Source organism: Chinchilla lanigera, unplaced genomic scaffold (assembly GCF_000276665.1).
Source record: "Chinchilla lanigera isolate Chin_1 unplaced genomic scaffold, ChiLan1.0 scaffold00015, whole genome shotgun sequence".
Classification (NCBI taxonomy): Eukaryota; Metazoa; Chordata; class Mammalia; order Rodentia; family Chinchillidae; genus Chinchilla; species Chinchilla lanigera.
Window position 1 is genome coordinate 8,599,874 of NW_004955416.1, and position 18,996 is coordinate 8,618,869.

The 18,996-nt window shown below is 49.3% G+C and overlaps 1 protein-coding gene across 7 annotated transcripts in view; it reads left to right on the forward strand.

The window, feature by feature from the left end:
* Mapkbp1 (mitogen-activated protein kinase binding protein 1) overlaps positions 1–18,996 on the forward strand; it is a 56,065-nt gene that overhangs the window by 29,190 nt on the left and 7,879 nt on the right. For 4 of the 7 annotated variants that reach the window (XM_005381303.2, XM_005381307.2, XM_005381306.2 and 1 more), the window contains exons 3-17: positions 10,193–10,255; positions 10,458–10,515; positions 11,295–11,465; positions 11,979–12,116; positions 12,337–12,519; positions 13,113–13,273; positions 14,214–14,403; positions 15,378–15,524; positions 15,733–15,908; positions 17,177–17,268; positions 17,504–17,629; positions 17,916–17,986; positions 18,120–18,244; positions 18,545–18,620; positions 18,726–18,837. In XM_005381303.2, coding sequence (XP_005381360.1) covers positions 10,193–10,255; positions 10,458–10,515; positions 11,295–11,465; positions 11,979–12,116; positions 12,337–12,519; positions 13,113–13,273; positions 14,214–14,403; positions 15,378–15,524; positions 15,733–15,908; positions 17,177–17,268; positions 17,504–17,629; positions 17,916–17,986; positions 18,120–18,244; positions 18,545–18,620; positions 18,726–18,837 — 1,889 coding nt within the window. The remainder of the gene's footprint in view (positions 1–10,192; positions 10,256–10,457; positions 10,516–11,294; positions 11,466–11,978; positions 12,117–12,336; positions 12,520–13,112; positions 13,274–14,213; positions 14,404–15,377; positions 15,525–15,732; positions 15,909–17,176; positions 17,269–17,503; positions 17,630–17,915; positions 17,987–18,119; positions 18,245–18,544; positions 18,621–18,725; positions 18,838–18,996) is intronic. The other 3 variants (XM_005381305.2, XM_013512607.1, XM_005381308.2) reach the window with 1 other exon arrangement.

Below are 18,996 nucleotides of genomic sequence, written 5' to 3' on the forward strand. Positions count from 1 at the left end.
ATTTTGTACCATTTCTGCTAGTCAGACATATACTCATATTGCTGCTTTCTTTGTCATCTAAATCACAGCGTCTGCATTCCCTGTGTCTATATTGGTTGATTCTTGTTCCATTTCACCTTTACAGGAACTTTGACTCACATGGCCAGCATCATGGTCATTATCATCTTCATCATCCATGCATGAATGATCTGATGTTTCACTTTTGACCCCTCCAAAGCTTGCAAATCTGATTTTTCATGTGCCATTGTACTGAGTAGGGCTACTTCTACCAGAAAAATCAAAAGAAACCTTGTTTTAAAAAATGCACAGAAGTTTAGCAATGAGCATTTCATGGGTAAAACTCAGCTGTTGGTGCTTTGGATCACCTGTACATACCTTGCCATTTGTCTGCACAGATGGATTTTTACTTTTCCCAGGTACAGATATTGTGAGTCACGCCCACATTCCATTATGGTAAAATATATGTTTACAGAACAGAAGAGCAGTGTGGGTATATTTTACCCCCTATGATGCTCAGGCAAAAATATGCAAAACCTGTTAGAAGGAACATTATGTGGGTAAAAAATCCCAGTTTGACATTTTTGCATACATGCACAAACCTTGCTGTTCATCATACCAAATGGGTGAAAATGAAGCTTCCTGTATCCCCCTGGCACAGGTACTGAGATGCACAGCTGGCTACTCTTAGGCTAAAGTACAAATTTGCAGTAGAAAAGTATGGGGTAGGTTGTTGTAACCCAGTGTTATGTACTGCACAGATGCCAGGCTGGGAAGAGGCTATTTGTTAGGTGTTGCCTTTGTTGAATCCTGTCCTGCTTTTTGGCCATCTACACTTACCTATCTATCTACATATACAGATTCATAGTTTGTGTTACAGTTCTCAGCTCCAGGCTCAGTAGTTACCTTCTAGTCATTTTAAAAAATAACTTTTTTGAGGTATGATACCATACGTTTAAAATATTCAACTTAGGGATTAGGATGTAACTTAGTGGGAATGTGCTTGCCTTCTGTATTCAAGGCCTTGGTTTTGATCCCCAGGCCCAATAATTCAGTGTTTTCAGGGGCCAGTTTAATGGTTTGTTTTTCTTTATTTTTAAAAATATTTTCACAGAGTTGTGCAGTTATCACAATAACCAATTTCAGAACAATTTTATTGCCCCCCAAAACACCATATAGTCCAGTACAGTGGCATGCACATGTAGCTCCAGAAGCTAATTATGAGGCTGAAGCCGGTGGATTGCTTAAGCCCAGAGGTTCAAGGTCAGCCTGGGCAACAGGATGTATCAAAAATAAATAGGGCTGAGGATGTAGCTCAGTAGTAGAGCACTTGCCTAGCATGCACAAGGCCCTGGTAAGATGGAAGGAAGGCAGGAAGGCAGGAAGGCAGGAAAGCAGGGAGGAAGGAAGGAAGAAAAGAAAGAAGGAAAGAAGGAAAGAAGGAAAGAAGGAAAGAAGGAAAGAAAGAAAGAAAGAAAGAAAGAAAGAAAGAAAGAAAGAAAGAAAGAAAGAGAAATAAAGAAAAAAGAAAGAGAGAAAAAGAAACTATACTTGTTAGCAATCATTGTCCTGTCCATCTACCCCAAAACCTCTAACCTTAGGCAACCACTAATCTATTTTTTTTTAACAGAAAAAATTTTTAATTGGAAATTTAGAGGGAAGATAAGAAAGGACTCCAGCTTAGGTAGCTGGAGGGAGTACACTGATACAGGGCTCACACTGGCCCACCTGCAAAAGCAGGAAACCAGATTTTAAATATTAGCTTCTGGGCTAGAAGAAGCTAATTTTCTTCTTGTTTCTAGGATACCTGAGGGAGTACACTGATACAGGGCTCAGACTGGCCCAACTGCAAAAGCCCAGTGTGCGTGCTTGGTAGTCAGTATCCTTCCAGGCAGTGCTTCCAGATTTCAAATATTCGCTTCTGGGCTGGTAGAAGCTAATATTAGCTGCTGATCATTATCTCAGTCCAGGTGTCATAGTGGGAATCTTTCTGGCTGAGGGTGGTTTTGTTCCCAAGGAAGTATTGTCTCTATCTGTGGTGTCTCAGTTACTTGGTGTTCCACCTTTTCTGGAATCCAGGTGATCACAGGTTTAAGACAATGGCTGACAGCTTCAGGTATAGAAGAATGTCCCTGGAAACACCCCATTAATATGCTTCCTGTCTCTGTAGATTTGCCTGTTCTGGATAATTCATGTAAGTGGGATCATGATAGTTGACTTTTTTTTTTTTTTTTCTGAGACAGGGTCTTGCTATGTGCTGTGTAGCCCAGGCTGGCCTTGAACTCATGGCAATCAGGCATGTGCCACCACATTGGGCTGATAGTTGGCTTTTGCAACTGACTTCTTTCATTTACCATAATGTTTTTGCAGTTCCTTTATGTTGTAGCATGTGTGCTACAACAGAGTACTGAAGGAAACCAGATGTACTCTGTTCCTTTTTGTGGCTGAATAATAATCCATTGTACGGATATGTCACATGTTATCTGTTCTCCAGTGGATTTGGCTCATTTCTGGTTTTTAGCTGGTAGGACTACTCAGTTGCCCGATCACTATGAGAGATGCCAGGGACAGGGAAGAGAAGTGGGGACTGTGGCCAGTGTTCTTGCCCTTGCTACCCTTCCATGTCTGTGCTCTTACACATGAGAAACCCCCAGCCATAGTTTCACGGGTGTTTGCAGAAGTGTTTCCTCGGGATCTTGGGGCCCTCCTGTCTCCAGTTCTTTGTCAGCCTCTGTCCCTTGCCAATGGGTACAAGAACATGAAAATGACAGGGGCCACTGCTTTGGTTTTTTGTTTTTTGTTTTTACCCCACCATCAACTTGGGAATGCCTTATTCTCCAGTGTGCTTTCCCTAGCAGTGTTTCCATTCCAGTTGCATGATTTTCTTAGTTTTATCATTTCATCAAAAAAGCTACCTTTCTCAAGTACTTACTCTGTTGCAAATAATTTTGGGAGGGGGGCAGGTTGAGACAAAGTCTTGCTTTGTGGTTCAGGGTGGCCTCAAACTTGTAGCAATCCTCCTGCCTCAGTCTCCTGAGTGCTGAGATTACAGGTGTGCGTGACCATGCCAGGCCCAGGTACTTTTTAAGCATTTAACACAAACTTTTTATACTCAGAGCAGCACTGTGCAGTTGGTACTGTTATCATGCTCATGTTCTAGACAAGAAAACCAAGCTTCAAGGAGGTAAACAGTTTGTTCATCATTGCTTCACTAGTGTCTAAAAAGTCTGACTTGCAGAGCTCTGACTCCTAAAGTGGCATGGGGTAGGGGAAGACCAGACTGTCTGGTTATTTCTCAAAGCTGCTTTTCCTCTAAGCTGTCTACTGGCCATGTGATCAAGGAGAGTCTAATTCATGGGCAGTTGAGTCTTTGCAGGGGAGACTCCTGCCCCCAGGGGTCTCTCCTCAGGGACCCCCTGGTGTTTGGTGCTGGTGGTGGGTGGTGGGGGCTCTTCACTGGCCTCCTCCTCTCCTGCTGAAGCGCATAGGAGAAGGACCTCTGTTCTTGGAGATCCCTGTGCAGCCTGCCTCCAGGGAATTCCATTCATTCTTACCTTTGCCTGGGAAAGCCAGGTTTCTTCTTGTTGAGGTGGGGCTGGGGCTGGGGCTGGGGTGAGAAGGAAGACAGGCAGGAAAGGCCTGGGGTGCTGTTCCCAGCATGCTGAGCCCTGTGTCCTTGCCTGAGGAGACCCAACCCTCTTCTGCTCCTCCACACACATCCGGGCCCCAGGCTCACCACTTCCAAGGGTTTGTGCTTCAGTTTATGGGCAGGTCCTGGCCCAGTGCAAGTGCTTGGGAGTCAGTATCCTTCCAGGCAGTGCTTGTAGCTTCTCCACCATAACCTCTAGTACGTTTCCTGAGTGTGCTTGGCTTGGGCCAGCCCCGGGCAGCTCCCTGATCTGTTTGTTCCCTGACTTTTGGGTTTCTTATAACTTCAATTTCTGTCTTTACAAACGGCTTCTTTCTGGATGTTTTAGTTCTGCTGTATGTCGGAGCTCTTTGATCTGCCTCCTAGGTGTCTGGGGACCACCACAGTCTGTGTGAGCCCAAGCAGGCTCTCTGCTTTCCTTGTCATCCTCCTCTTCCTATCAAATAATCCTACTGCCAGCCCCACCCCACCCCCTTGTCCTGCTGTGCTCTAGGAGCCAGCTCAGGTATCCTAGAAACAAGAAGAAAAACAAAACTCAGAAAAGTCTCCCAGAGGCCTAGAGGCAAATATCAAACCAAAACAAAGTATTCTGAGAGGAAATGAAACAGCACAGGGCAGAGGGCAGGCAGAGAAACTTTAGACTGAGTGTGGAGTCCCGGGACAGAGATCCCTCAGTTTTAGTGGCGCCTGCTTCTTTTCTCCAGAGCTCTCTCTTTGCTGTCATTATCCGCACCTGAAGCCCCCCCACCCTCAACACCTGTCATACTTTAAGCCCTCCTACGCAAAGATGTCAGGCCGGGCCCAGGCAGTCTTTTGGGGGCACTTAGTTTAGCTGAATACCCTTAATAATACTAGGGTGTTTCTCATAGGCCTGGTTGCCACTTTAGAGCCAGCCAGTCCTGAGAACAGGTTACTTGTGGGCCCCACTGCAGGAGTAACTGGGGTGAGTATTCTGGGCAGAGCTGCTCCTTGACCGCTGGAGTGGGAAGTATCCCAGCAAGGCGACTGGGCCTGTGCAGCAGCCAAGAGGTGGCCTTTTAGTTGCTTTTGGCAGAGAGGAGGAAAGGGAAACTCATCTCTGCTGAGAAGGTGCTCTGTCTAGTCAGCCTGTGATGGAATCTATGCAGAAATGCCCAGCATCAAAGCACTGGGCAGGGCGTGAAGCCATGGAATCTCCAGACTGTCTGAGTGACATCTGAGCTGAAGGAGCACAGCCTCCCTCTGATGCCGAGGCAGCCCCGTGTGAGTATTGGCCGGGTGCGTGTGGAACAGTGGAGAGACCAGTGGGTCTGAAGGAGGATTCCTCGACCTGGTGCCCTTATGGGATCACACCCAGTGGCACAAAGCCTCAGTGCCCTCGCTGCCTTTCTTCCTGGCCTCTGCCTGTCTCACACCTGAACCCAGGGCCCCTTAGTTCTTCCCCTCACAGTTCATTTATCAGTGCATTCATTCATTTATCAGATGTTTGCTGAAGACCTGCTGCCGGCCAAACACCAGCTATCATAACAGCCACTGAGATAGACAGGGCCGCTGCTTGTGTAGGTTAAGAAGTGTTGGCACAGAGCACACATGAAACAAGTGTGAGCAAGGAAACATTAGAGAGTGGGAAATGTTCTAGAAAATAGGTCAGGGAGGTGGAAAGGAAAGAAAATGAGTAACTGGGAACTGAGAAGGGCTGCTTGTAGGCGGACGGCATCAGGGCTCGGTGAGGGTAACAGCAGAGCTTACCCCTGAGTGACAAGGAGGAAGCACCATGTGAGAGTTGACACCAGAGTGCTCCAGGTGCAAGGAATGTCAAGTGCAAGGGTCTGAGAAAAGGAGAAAGCAGTTCACTTGTGTGAGGAGCTCACCAGCACCCTGGATGGCTCGACTGGGTGAGTGAGAAGGAGGGACATGGATACTGCCACTGGACTGTGCTCGCGAGTCCTGCAGCTCATGAAACTTCACTTCTTGTCTGAAAGGAAATACGGGTAGGGTCCTGTGGGCAGAGAAAGGCATACTGATAGCTGTGCCCCATGGACTCTACAGAGTTCTTAGGTTTTGTGTGTTTGAGGAGGGGTGCACAGAGTGGGGCTCATGGCCTGCCTAAGAGGGTTACTTATGTGGATTCCATGTATCTAAAGAGGACTATAACCAGGGCTACAATAAGAAATACACTAGTGTTGGGCGTGGCGGTGCAGGCCTGTAATCCCAGCACTCAGGAGACTGAGGCAGGAGGATTGCTGCAAGTTCAAGGCCAGCCTGGGCTACATAGTGAGTTCAGGACCAACCTGAACTACATTGAGACCTTGTCTCAAAAAGACAAAACAAAACAAACAAACAAAATAAAACCACACTGGAGGGGCTGGGGATTTAGCTCAGTGGCAAAAGCGCCTGCCTGGCAAGCACAAGGTTGTGAGTTCGGTTCCTGGTACCGGAGAAAAACCAAAAAAAAAAAAAACCAAAAAAAAAAACCACACTGGAATCATTATCTCTTGGAATAATTAAAGCTGTAAGATTTCCTGTTTGAGTTGGGCTTGGTGTTGCATGCTTGTAATCTAGCATCGTGGGGGCTGAGGCAAGATGATTTCAAGTTTGAGACAAGCCTGGGCAACTTAGCAACTTAGCTGTCTCAAAATAAAAAATAAAAGGGCTGGGGATGTAGCTCAGTGTGAAGACCCTGGATTCAATCCCCAGTACTCCCCTCAAAAAAAAAAAAATTCCCTTTTGAAAATGAATCTAGAGGAATAGTTTTTCATTCCACATCTGGATGACCTCAGAATAACTAGTGTCCTGTGTAAGATGTTATTTGGGCTTCTGGTTGCAACTGCTGTCCTTGGGATGCCCTTCCCTTGTTATTTCCCTCGAGAAGATGGTCAAGTGCATGAGCTGACAACTTTGAATGTTGTCAGTTCTCACAATTCTGTGAGGTAGAAGTTTCTTATTTCACAGGTGAGGAAATTGAGTTTCAGAGAAGTGAAGGAACATACCTACGATCACATATGTGTTAGTAGATGGGTCTGTCAGACCACAATGTTCATGTTCATTCTCTACCACACGGTGCTTGGGTGTGGGAGAGCCGTCCCACAGCTGTAAGGTTGGAAGAACAATGAACCTGCTCACTGGGCCATGTTTCACAGGTTTGTACCCAGGTTTCTAAACAGCCAGAGGGCAGAGATCCCAAAGATCATGACTTAAACATTTTATTCACTCATCACAAACACTTTGACTGCCTACCTTCTAGGCCTGGAGACCTAACAGTAAACAGCACATACAAAAACAGTCTTCATAGAGCTGGCAATGTAGTGTGTGAAGATAGACACTCCCCTTCCAGTAAATTACAGAGACTATTACAAGTGGAGTGTGCTTAGGGAAAAGTATGAGCAGTGGTGGTGACAGGCAGTCAGGAAGGTGGGGAGTGGGGCTGAAGAGGGTGACATTTGCCTCTGTGCGTCACTTCCCAGTTTTACCTGGACTGAAAGAAAAACTTGGAGGACACTGGCTGATCCTTCTCTGCCTGCTCCCTGTATGTGCTGCTCCACTCAGAGCTCATCCCGGTTCCTTTGGCTCTGCCTCTGGCGGGTGGAGAATGGTAGGAGGTGGATCCTGTGTGCATCCTGTGTTGTTCTTCACAATGGTGCAGGCCTGAACCTGTGCAGGGAAGGCAGATGTCGAGGGCTGAGGCCTGGAGGAACCGAGGTCTTCCCTCACCTTGTGAGAGTGAGCAATTTCTCTGCACCCTCAGGTTCTGAGTTACAGGAGCCAGCGCGTTGGGCCAGCCCAGCCCTTGTCAGGGTGCGGGTTTCAGTCAGCACCGCTGAAAGGGTTCACTTTGCCCAGTAGGGATGTGGAGGTGGAGGCCACACCCTCTTTCCTCTGAGTCACTGAGGAAGGTGCACCAAGCTCACCAAGAAGACTGAGGTGGCTTTTCAGAGGGGTTGAGAACAGACCCTCCTGTTCTCTTGGGAGGACCGCAGCATCCACAGGGAATGTAGGGTGCTGTGCCCTCAGTTCAGCATCTGCATTATTGTCCCCTTGGGTTCGTTTTTGCTGTGTTGGATGATTTCCCCGATCTGAATAATCAGGAGTAAAACATTCAGATTTTAAGGGTCTCCCTGTGTATGTTTCCCTGCCTTGCTTAACTCTTCTGTGCTATGCCTGAGAATTTCCGAGGCTCTACTGGAGGCAGAGTAAGGCTGAGAGAGTGTAGAGAAGGGAGGGTTCTGCCTCTAGCCAGTCCTCTTTGCATTGTAAACACATAGAACTACTACTACTACTACTACTACTACTACTACTACTACTACTACTGGTCTTCCCTCCTCCTACCACTAGGATTTTTTGGTGGGGCAGGGAGGGGTACCTTGTGCTTGCCAGGCAGACACTGTGCTCTACTAGGATTTGAACTCAGAAAAAACAGGGTGTTGTTTCTCTCAAAGACTCAGAGTTTGTGTAGTGACCTGGACAGTGTTTTAAAGTCAGATGCACTGCTTTTTAAAGGCCATAATGCTTGGGATGAAAGCACAGACTTAACCATAGAGCCCTCAACACTTAGTTCTTCTGGGGGCTGGGGATTTAGCTCAGCGGCACAGAGCCTGCCTGGCAAGCTCAAGGTTGTGAGTTCAATTCCCGGTACCGGAAAAAAACCAAAAACACTTAGTTCTTCTGGATTCGGAATGTGGTTGGCTAGACTGTGTATCAATCATGTCAGTTCAGTCAGAGTAACTCTCCACTGGAGCCCTTTGCTGAAGCTCATCCATAACGAATCAGAAAGCTAGGTAACTATAACCAGACAAACGAGAATTCTTTGCTAGAGACAAGCCAGTAGATTCCCCCTCCACAGGTCAGCACAGTTGTAAGAAGATTCAGAAAATCCCAGTTGGCCACTGAAAATTGCTGGACTATAACCAGGGCTACAATAATTAGAATTCATGATAGTGGCACATCTGGAGGGGGGTATTTTTCACACTGAATAAAGTCTTAATGTCTAAATATTCAATCTGTGGGCTTTGAATGGTAACTGCTATACTTTTCATGCATCTGTGCAGGAGTGCCATCTTAATGTTGTCATATCTTAAAATCCTCCTGACTATGGCGTTCTAGAAGGGAAGGCAGGGGACTGGAAGTTGGTATGAAGAGGGAAAGGACAAAAGAACAAGGAAAAGAGAACAAGGGAAGAGAGGGGTGGAATAAGCCAAAAGACAACAGCAAGGAGGGCCGGGGATATAGCTCAGTGGCACAGTGCCTGCCTGGCAAGCATGAGACCTTGAGTTCGATTCTTGGTACCAACCCCAACGCCCCCCGCAAAAAATCAGCAAGGAGGGGTTGGTAGAGGAAGTTAGAGGAGATGATGGGACTCAGGCATGGCAGGGTGTTGGTCAGTGTGCAAGCTCTAGGCGTGTCCAGTCACATCAGAGGTCCCAGTGTCCCAAGAAGAGTACCTGGGAACTTGCACACAGAAGAGAGAGGTTTGTTGGGCCTAAGATGCTAAGCACCTACTAGAAGCTCATGCCTCCTCTGCTTCCACTTTCCAGCTAGCAGTGGGGTTTTGATGCAAGGGCTACAGTGGGGCACCCGCTGCAGAAATGTAGGGCTGGTAGAAGTAGCTGTCTGCTCCTCCCTCCTCCTGCTCCCTGTCCCTGGCATAGTGATTCCAAGCTTGCTCATGTCAGCTAGTGCCAGTGCTAATGAAGAGGTGAGGCACAGGGGCAGTGGGCCAGGGCCTGCTCACAGCTGTGGAACCTGACGAGAACACTGCTTGGCTGCTGGCTTCTAGCTTCTTGCCCCTGGTGCCTAGCACTTGGCTTCCCTCCCTGGAGCTTCCTCTGGATGGTCTGGACCTGATCTCACCCAGCAGCCTTGCCACCTGGCTGAGAAGTTGCCCTCACCCTTTTCCCTGCTTGTCTCCTAGTAGTTAGGAGGCCTTCTCAGGTTCCTTGGGGCCAGGGACTGTTTGGGCTGGGCCTGGAAGTTCTGTGGCACTGAAAGCTTTCCCAGCCCTCTCAAGCTATCTCTGTATCCTCCAACACCTCCTATCTTCCTGGGCCTCCCTACAGTTCTGGCCCCAGCACAGCTGTCCACACCCTCCCCCACACCCTTCCCATCCACATGTGCAGGGTGTGGACCCAGTTCCTGCCAAGCACATCTATGTGTCCAGGTGTGAGGCCTCACCCTCTTTAGTGCACAAGTGATTGGCATATGTGTGGCTCCAAGCCTGAGAACTGGCTGTACACTTGAGGCTTGCTTTAGCCAAATCATGTTTATTGTCCCCCTGCAACCCCTTCTGGGGGCATTTAAGGGCTGTGGGAAGGCTGTGTCCCTGCTGTCCCTCGGGTATGGTCACCCATGGAGCCGGTGCTTGGGGAGCCTTCTCACTCCCTGCAGCTGCAGAGATGGCCTTGCCAGGTGGGGAAGGCAGCGGGGACAGGCTGCCAGGAGCAAGGAGTAGAGCCCCTCTTACTGTAGCTTAACGATCTTGCTCGCTTTTCTGGATGACCAGAAGTTTCGGGTAGTGTGGGGCTCCTGATCTTGGGCCTGGTGCTGAGCCTGACATCTTGCTGCTCTCCCCAGGTGTGTGGTTGTGCTGTTCAATCCCCGGAAACACAAACAGCACCACATCCTCAACAGTTCCAGGTAGGTGGGCCTGGCCTCAGGGATCACCTCTTTTGTCTTGGAGCTCTGGGCCTGTGAGGGACCTGGTTGGCCCCAGGCCAGGTAGGAAGAGATAGGAAGTGCCACAGATACCCTTGGGGTGTGCTGGTGTCACCTTGAAGAGGAGGGGGATGGGAGGTGGGGGGTTGCTTATGCCCTTCTGAGCATGCCCCGTATCTTGCAGGAAAACCATCACTGCCCTGGCCTTCTCCCCGGATGGCAAGTACTTAGTTACGGGAGAGGTGAGTGAGGGGGAGGGCAGTAGCGCCATGCAGTGTGGGTGGCCCGCCCTTGGTCAAAGCTGCAGTCCTGTGTCCAGTTAGTGCTGCTGTCAAGTCCTGTTTTTTTGCCATCTTATGTATTAGTGTATATCAGAATCATTTGTAAAGTACACATCACTGGGCCTGCTGAGTCTCCTGATTCCGTGGGCCTGGGGTCACCCAAACTGCCTTCTAACACTTTGCCAGGTAGTGCTGATGCAGGCTGTTAGTTCACATACCTTGAAAACCACTGCTCTAGGGGCTGGGGATTTAGCTCAGCGGCAAAGTGCCTGCCTGGCAAGCGCAAGGTCGTGCGTTCGGTTCCCAGTACCGGAGAAAAACCAAAAAAAAAAAAGAAAACCACTGCTCTAACATATTCCTTATTCCTGGTGGCCCCCTGCTGGGCACAGGGGGGATACCTCTGCCTGCACAGCCTGGGATGGGGCTTGGGGTAGGAAGAGACAGGAGCGGTAGTGGTTCTAAATCCTGGCTGCTCATCAGAATCATTCCAGGAGATTGCCCCAGTGGAGGTACAGACCCTCACCAAGAGGGGCTGAGTAAAATGTGGGGCTGCTGCCTTCCTGATCCTCACTGTTGCCCACAGATACTTACTGTGATCTTCTGGCCCTTTGTCCTCTGTAGCACTGTGCTTTTGACTTGGCCAGGGTTCACCAGAGGGTGGTGTCCAGTAGTGGAGGAACAGCTAAGGGGGGCTGCGCATCTCTCTGTAGTCCTCACATCCACTCCTTGCCTCCCTGCAGAGTGGTCACATGCCTGCTGTGCGGGTGTGGGATGTGGCTGAGCACAGCCAAGTGGCAGAGCTACAAGAGCACAAGTATGGTGTGGCTTGTGTGGCCTTCTCCCCCAGTGCGAAGTACATCGTCTCAGTGGGCTACCAGCATGATATGATTGTCAATGTGTGGGCCTGGAAGGTGAGTGGACAGGGTGGGATGGTCTGTTAGCCATGTGGCGCTCCAGGTACCAGCTGGGGAGCAGGAAGCTGCCAGCCTGAGCTGCTTCACCCCGCCCTGCTGATCTCTAGCTCATTCTAGAAAATTATTGGAAGCATAAAAGAACAACTATGTACAAGCATGTTGCTAGAGACATCTGGCTTTATGCCTCCAAGTACCTCCAGAGGAAATGAATTTTTTCAGTTCCTTAAGAGAGGATTCTCTTACCTCCTCTTTTCTGACCAGAAAATCCTCAAAAGAAACATTTTTTTCAAGTACAAATTCTTTCTAACCCTCCTTCATTTTCTGAGCCCTTTTATCCATTTATTTAGTTTTGAGATAGGGTCTTAACTATGTAGCCAGGCCAGCTGTGATCGTCTTGCCTCAGCCTCCCAAGTGCTGGGATTATAGGGACTAACCTCCTACCTAGCTTAGCCTCTTTTCTTTTAGCCTCAAGAGGCAGAGCCTAGACTCTTCTTTTGACTTTCCCTGCAGAAAAACATTGTGGTGGCCTCCAACAAAGTGTCCAGTCGGGTGACAGCAGTGTCCTTTTCTGAAGATTGCAGCTACTTTGTCACTGCAGGAAACCGGCACATCAAATTCTGGTACCTTGATGACAGCAAGACCTCAAAGGTGAGGCTTGGAAGCCCAGCACAGCCTAGAAGATTGCTGCTCTTGGGCTTGTTCTGCCTGGTCAGTGTCACTCAGAAATTTTGTATGAGCCCATTGTTATCTGGGCTGAGGAGGGGGTCTCAGAACACAGGGGGCTTGCGGTGCCTCCTTCTCCCTAGGGCCTTTTTCCAGGGGCAGTAGGCTCAGAAGGTGGATGGATGGCGATGCTGTGTCTCCACAGGTGAATGCCACCGTGCCCCTGCTGGGCCGCTCGGGGCTGCTGGGGGAGCTGCGGAATAACCTGTTCACCGACGTGGCTTGTGGCCGAGGAAAGAAGGCAGACAGCACCTTCTGCATCACGTCCTCTGGGCTGCTATGCGAGTTCAGTGATCGCAGGCTTTTGGACAAATGGGTGGAGCTGAGAGTAAGTACCTCTGCCTTGGGGAAAGGGATTACTGTGTTTCAAACAGGGAGAGCTGGCAGGGGGCTGCAGGCCAGGGGCTGGGCCTCATGTGTACAAGAGATGACTGCAGGGAAGAAAAGCCCGGGATGCTGGAGCTTGGCCCCGTGCAGCCCCTGGCGACCTGTGTAACTGCCTCCTCTTGCTCTCTCTTTCTCTCTCTCTCTCTCTCTCTCTGTCTCCCTACTCTGCTTTCCTCTTCTGCTCAGAACACAGACAGCTTCACAGTAAGTGCTGCCTAGACCTGCCTCTCTTCCCAGGCTGTCATTTTCTCTTTGTTTGGCTTTTCCTCCTTTACCCTCTTTGCTAAACCCTCTGGGTCCCTGGTTGCCATCCCCTGGCTGTACAGGGCTGGGGTCCCTCTGACCACCTGCTTCTGGAGGGAGGGCACCTCGGTATCAGGCAGCTGAGGGCTAGGACAGAGCAGCCAGGCTGCTGCGCACTCTCCCTGCCTTGGCTGGTCTCTTCTCTCAGCAGGTGACTTCTGAGGGGTTGGGGCAGGTAGGGTGGAAGGAGACTGAGTAGGCCCTTGCTGACCTGAGCCACTCTGCCCACAGACCACAGTGGCCCACTGCATCTCTGTGAGCCAGGACTACATCTTCTGCGGCTGTGCTGATGGCACTGTGCGCCTTTTCAACCCCTCTAACCTGCACTTCCTCAGCACCCTTCCCAGACCCCATGCCCTGGGGACAGACATTGCTGGTGTCACCGAGGCCAGGTGAGCTACATGGGCCCCCTGCCTCTATTCAGAGCTTCATCCTGTTCCAGCTTCCTGTGCTTCAAGGAACAGGCAATACCCAAAGTGTACCTGGACACCTTTGTAAACAGACAAATTCAGTTATTGGCCCTTGTTGGGTCTGAAAAGAACACGCACCATAGAGGGTGGAGAGTGACTCAGTAAGCAGGTGTCAGAGGGACTTACAAGATTTGGGTTTGTGTCAGCTGAATGTAGGAATGGTTCCAGGGATTGAACTTTTGTTCAGGTTGTATGCTGTCAAGAAGTGGGAACAAAGCCGGGCTTGGTGCCACACACCTGTATTCTCAGCACTCAGGACGCTGAGGCAGGAGGATCACCACAAGTTTGAGGCCAGCCTGAACTACATAGCAAGACCTTGTCTCAAAAAACCAAAAAAGAAAAAAAAATTTTAAAAACAAAAAAGAAAGAAAAAAAAGAAGAAAGAAAGAAAAAGGGACAATTCTATACCTGAACATCTTAGTGATCTTTATCAAAGAGTTAGAAGGACGTGTATGTGGTAAAGCTATCTTGGTAAAGAAGTGGCCATCGATCATGTTAGATGGGAAAGGATGATGTTTAATCCTTTTGGGGTTTGTATGGTGATGTAGTTTTTAAGTGCAGACGTGATTGCAGAACCGCCTTATTTTGTTTCACCCTGTCATGGCCACAGAAATACCTTGCCTGGTGTTGGTGTCCTGTGAACTAGTTTGTGTTCATTAGAAGAACATCATGGCCCAACTGTCACTGCAGGGTCAGCTCCCAGCTGATGGCTCTGAGGGGCTGCTTTCTCTTCTTGGGCAACACCAGTACTTGTAAACCTGCAGGCCTGGAGAGGGTGCCCCGTGCTCTGCCCCTCCCTGTGTGAGTGGCTTTTCCCCCTCCCCTTCAATCTCACCAGTTTTCCTTGTCTTCTCCTTCCCAGTCGCCTCTTCTCTGCAGGCGCCAATGCCAAGTATCCAGATACCATTGCCTTGACCTTTGATCCGACTAATCAGTGGCTGTCCTGTGTGTACAACGACCACAGCATCTATGTTTGGGATGTGAGGGACCCCAAGAAAGTGGGCAAGGTGTATTCGGCTCTGTATCATTCCTCCTGTGTCTGGAGTGTGGAGGTAGTTGGGCTGGGCTGGCTGGAGATGGGTTTGCTGGGAGGCTTTGTGAGGGCAGAAAGTAGGGAACCTCAAGTGTACCATATGTTCCTGTCACCGCCCTCCTCTCCACTGACACCCCCATCATGAATGCTAGTTACTTTGTTGTTTTTGCGGCAAAATACTCAACACCCACAAGTTAAAGGAGCAAAGGCTTATTTCAGCTCATAGTTTATAGAGGTTCCAGTCCCTCCCTGGTCAGCTGGCTCCGAGGCAGGACAACATGGCAGAGGAGAAAGAGCCTTATGGTAAGGCAGGCAGGAAGCAGCAGCCTTCCTTCTGTTTCCCTTTTGTATTCCGTCCAGGCTATGAGCCTGTCGGTTGCTGTCACTCACATCCAGGGTAGATCTTCCATCTGCAGTAAATTCACTCGGCCACACCCAGAATTATGCTAAACCAATCAGTGGACTAAAGCAGTATCACACACCCATGATCTGGTCACTCCCCAAAGCCCCATTTATGCGCACACGGGGCTTTGGGGTGTATCTAGATATTAACCGTAACACCCCTTTCATAGATCATGGGGACTGAGCATGAATTATAGTGTTTGTGCATCTCAGGTTTCTTCTCATCTGCCCCTATCTATCCTAGTTTTGTCTCATTCTCAGTTCAGTGATCTTGGACAAGTTACTACTCTTGGCCAAGCCTTTGGTTTCTTCATCTGTGAAATGATGTACCTGATTCATCTAGTTGTTCTAAAAATGAAGTGAAATGCATAGATGTGGGATGCATAGATGTGTGCCTGGTGCACAGGAGGTATATGGCTAAACTTCCCTTTGTAGTTATAAAACATGTAACAGGTATGTGTTGCTTACTATATGTGGGGCACCCAGCTAAGTCTTAGCCACTATTCTGTCTTAGTTTTCTTTCCACCTCTTTGGTCAGGCAAGGGACTGCTGTCTAAATGGTGGCCTTACTCTTTCCCTCTGTCCCTGCAGGTCTACCCTGAGGTGAAGGACAGTAACCAGGCCTGCCTGCCCCCCAGTTCTTTCATTACCTGTTCCTCAGACAACACCATCCGCCTGTGGAACACAGAGAGCTCTGGGATACATTGCTCCACGCTGCACCGGAACATCCTCAGCAATGTGAGCCTGAGGTCCTGCACCCTACACCCTCCCCACAGCTATAGGTTTCTCATTTCCTTCTCAAGACCTTCCTCCCCGCAACCACGCCCTTCCAGCTCTTCTTTTGCCAGGCTCTATGAGCCAGGACTTTGCTTGCCCAGCATCCCTCTCCCCTCACAGCTGTAGTCTCTCAAGTTTCCTTACGCACCTCTCTGACCTGTTCCACCAGGATCTCATTAAGATAATCTATGTGGATGGGAACACTCAGGCCCTTCTGGACACTGAGCTATCGGGAGGAGACAAAGCTGACGGGTCCCTGATGGATCCCCGCATGGGCATCCGCTCTCTGTGTATCAGCCCCAATGGGCAGCATCTAGCTTCAGGAGACCGGATGGGCACCCTTAGGTAAGGCCAGGCTTGGAGTGGATACTCACGGCCTCTCATGAGGTAGGCTGGAGTAGTTAGATCCTTAAGGATAGAGCTTTAAGAGGAGTTGTCTCAAAACAGGTTAAGGAACAAGATATTTATTACTTAAGAGGAAAAGATAATAACTTTTCCATGAAGAAGCCCAGCAGAAACATCTTAAGTGATCTTGGCTAATGTGCACACATCAACACCCTGAAGCCTATAATATACTAAGAAGGACTAACACTGTTTCTGTAACATTTTTTACCAAAAAGGCATAACTCAAGCTGGGCATGATAGTGCACACCTGTAATCCCAACACTCAGGAGGCTGAGACAAGAGGATTGCAATTTCAAGCCTAACTTAGGCTACCTAGTGAGACCCTGTCTCAAAAAAAGAAAGAAAAAAAAGTCATTGGCATCAGTTCAGTTCAGTTATGCTAAAAACATCAGACAGGCTCAAACTGAGATACATGACAGAGTAATTGATCAGTACTTTTCAAAAGTGTTAAGGTTGTGAAGGTTAAGAAAAAACTAGAAAATCATTATTGACTACAGAAGACTAAGGAAAAGTGACAACTAAATGTTAACTGGACCCTTGGTAAGATCCTGGATCAAGTAAAAGGATATATGGGGAAGAAGATGAAATATGAATTAAATCTTTAGTTAATAGTATTATACCAACATACATTTCCAGGTTCTGGTATTGTTATGTGTATTAGCTTTCCCATTGCTGGGACAAAATGCCTGATGCCCAGAATTTAAAGCAGAAGAGGTTTATTTGGCTCACAGTTTTTAGTGGCTTCAGTTCACGGTTCGCTGGCTGCAAAGCAGAAACGGCATAGTGGAAGAGCATGGCAGAAAAAAGCTGCTCACACCGTGGTAGCCAGGAGGCAGAGAAGGAAGGGAGGGCTGGGAAAGGAGAGATGCCCTCCAAAGGCATAAGCCCTGAGGAGTATAGCACCCCCAAGACCCAATCATCTTCCAGAAGTCCCACTTCTGAACACATGAGACTGTGGGGTACATTCTAGATCCAAACCATAATGTTATATAAGATACTAACATTAGGGAAAGCTGAATAAGAGACATAGGGAGCATCTGTACTCTTTGCAACTTCTCTAAGCATCAGAGTTCAGAAAAATAATGAAAAGGTTGCAGGAAAAGAAAAAGAATATTGGGAGAGAAGATAGAACAGAGGAAGTGGCAAGGGGAGTTCTACCTCCTGCAGCCTTGGCAATGACCCCTTTCCTCCTCTCCTCATCTCTGCAGGGTACATGAACTGCAGTCCCTGAGTGAGATGCTGAAGGTGGACGCCCATGACTCAGAGATCCTGTGCCTGGAGTACTCTAAGCCGGACACAGGTGAGGAGGTTGCCACTACCCAGGCATGTGGCTCCTCCAGGCCTGCTTCTTACGTCTCTCATGGCTCTTAGATGTGCAGCCTATAATCTCTTGGACCATTTGGCCTTTGCAGGTTTTGAAGAGGACAGCTCTGTCCCTAGTCCATGGTTCATGGAGCTGAGGGATATGACCCATCTTTGAGGGTTATGAGTCTCTTCAGGGCACATATGGGCTGATGAAATTCTTCCAATCGCAGGTCTGAAGCTGTTAGCATCGGCGAGCCGAGACCGGCTGATCCATGTCCTGGATGCTGGGCGGGAATACAGCCTGCAGCAGACTCTGGATGAACACTCATCCTCCATCACGGCTGTCAAGTTTGCAGGTGGGACAGGGCAATTGAGGGACATCATGCTGCCTCCCACCACCACCTGTTTCCGTGAGAAGGATCATACTTCCCAGTAGTGGGGAAGTGTTGGACAGCAGCTGGGAGGCCCGGGCTGTATGGGATGACAGGTGGAAACTTAGGTTTAGAGGAAAGCATTCTGATTTAATTGGTTGGTGTGCCTTGTGGAGTAGCCTGAATGGGAAAAAAATATGGAGGGAAGTGGAGAAAAGGCTGCCCCCACATGGTGGGAACAGTGGGAACAGCTAGGCCCCCTCCTCCGTAGCCAGCGATGGGCAAGTGCGCATGATCAGCTGTGGAGCAGACAAGAGCATCTACTTCCGCACTGCACAGAAGGTGAGGGTACTGGGCATCCCAGAAAGGGGCAGGGGGGGGTGAGGCCTCCACTGCCCCTGCCTGAAGGGAGGTGAGAGCAGGGCTCTGTCCTGGCAAGGCAGTTGGGGTGGGTCTGCCACATGCTGCACCCCAGCAGTGTGGAGATGGAGTACAGTTTACTCGGACACACCACGTGGTGCGGAAGACAACCCTCTATGACATGGACGTGGAGCCCAGCTGGAAGTACACAGCCATCGGCTGTCAGGACCGGAATATTCGGTGGGTATCCCTCCCTTAGGCCGTCTGCCCCCTTCTCTCATGCCTAGGGGCCAGCTGCCCAGAGCTAAGTCCCCAGGTCTGTCTTTTTGCCTGGACTCTGCCCCCTTGAGTCTCTACAGTGAATATCCTGTCTCACCCCAGAGGAGTAGCCCGTGTGTGTGTGTGTGTGTGTGTGTGTGTGTGTGTGTGTGTAAGTGTGTAATCCCAGAGAGAATGGGCCTAGAGTGAATGCTGGTGGTTCTGCCCCCAGTGCATTGGATCCACATACCTCCTTGCATGAGTGAGTGTTTTTCTTTACAGGATCTTTAACATCAGTAGTGGGAAGCAGAAAAAGCTGTTTAAAGGGTCACAGGGTGAGGATGGCACACTCATTAAGGTAAGGGCCACGTGGGCTGGGCACTGGGCCAGGAGGGACAGAGCTGTCCAGGCGGAGAGGGACTTGCGCTCCTGTGCTCTTTGAACTGTATGACTTACTCCCCAGGTGCAGACAGACCCCTCAGGGATCTACATTGCCACCAGCTGCTCCGACAAGAACCTCTCCATTTTTGACTTCTCCTCAGGCGAGTGTGTGGCCACCATGTTTGGCCACTCAGGTGAGTGTGGTCCCTCTATGCCAGCCCTGGGACTCTACTGTCTTTTCTTAGTTTCTTGTGACCCAGCAGAGCTACCTGACCTCCCTTCCAGCCAGCCCCAGCTCCACTGCTAAGGCAGGAGTTTGGCTGGGAATTGAGGGTGGCTCATAGAGCTTATTT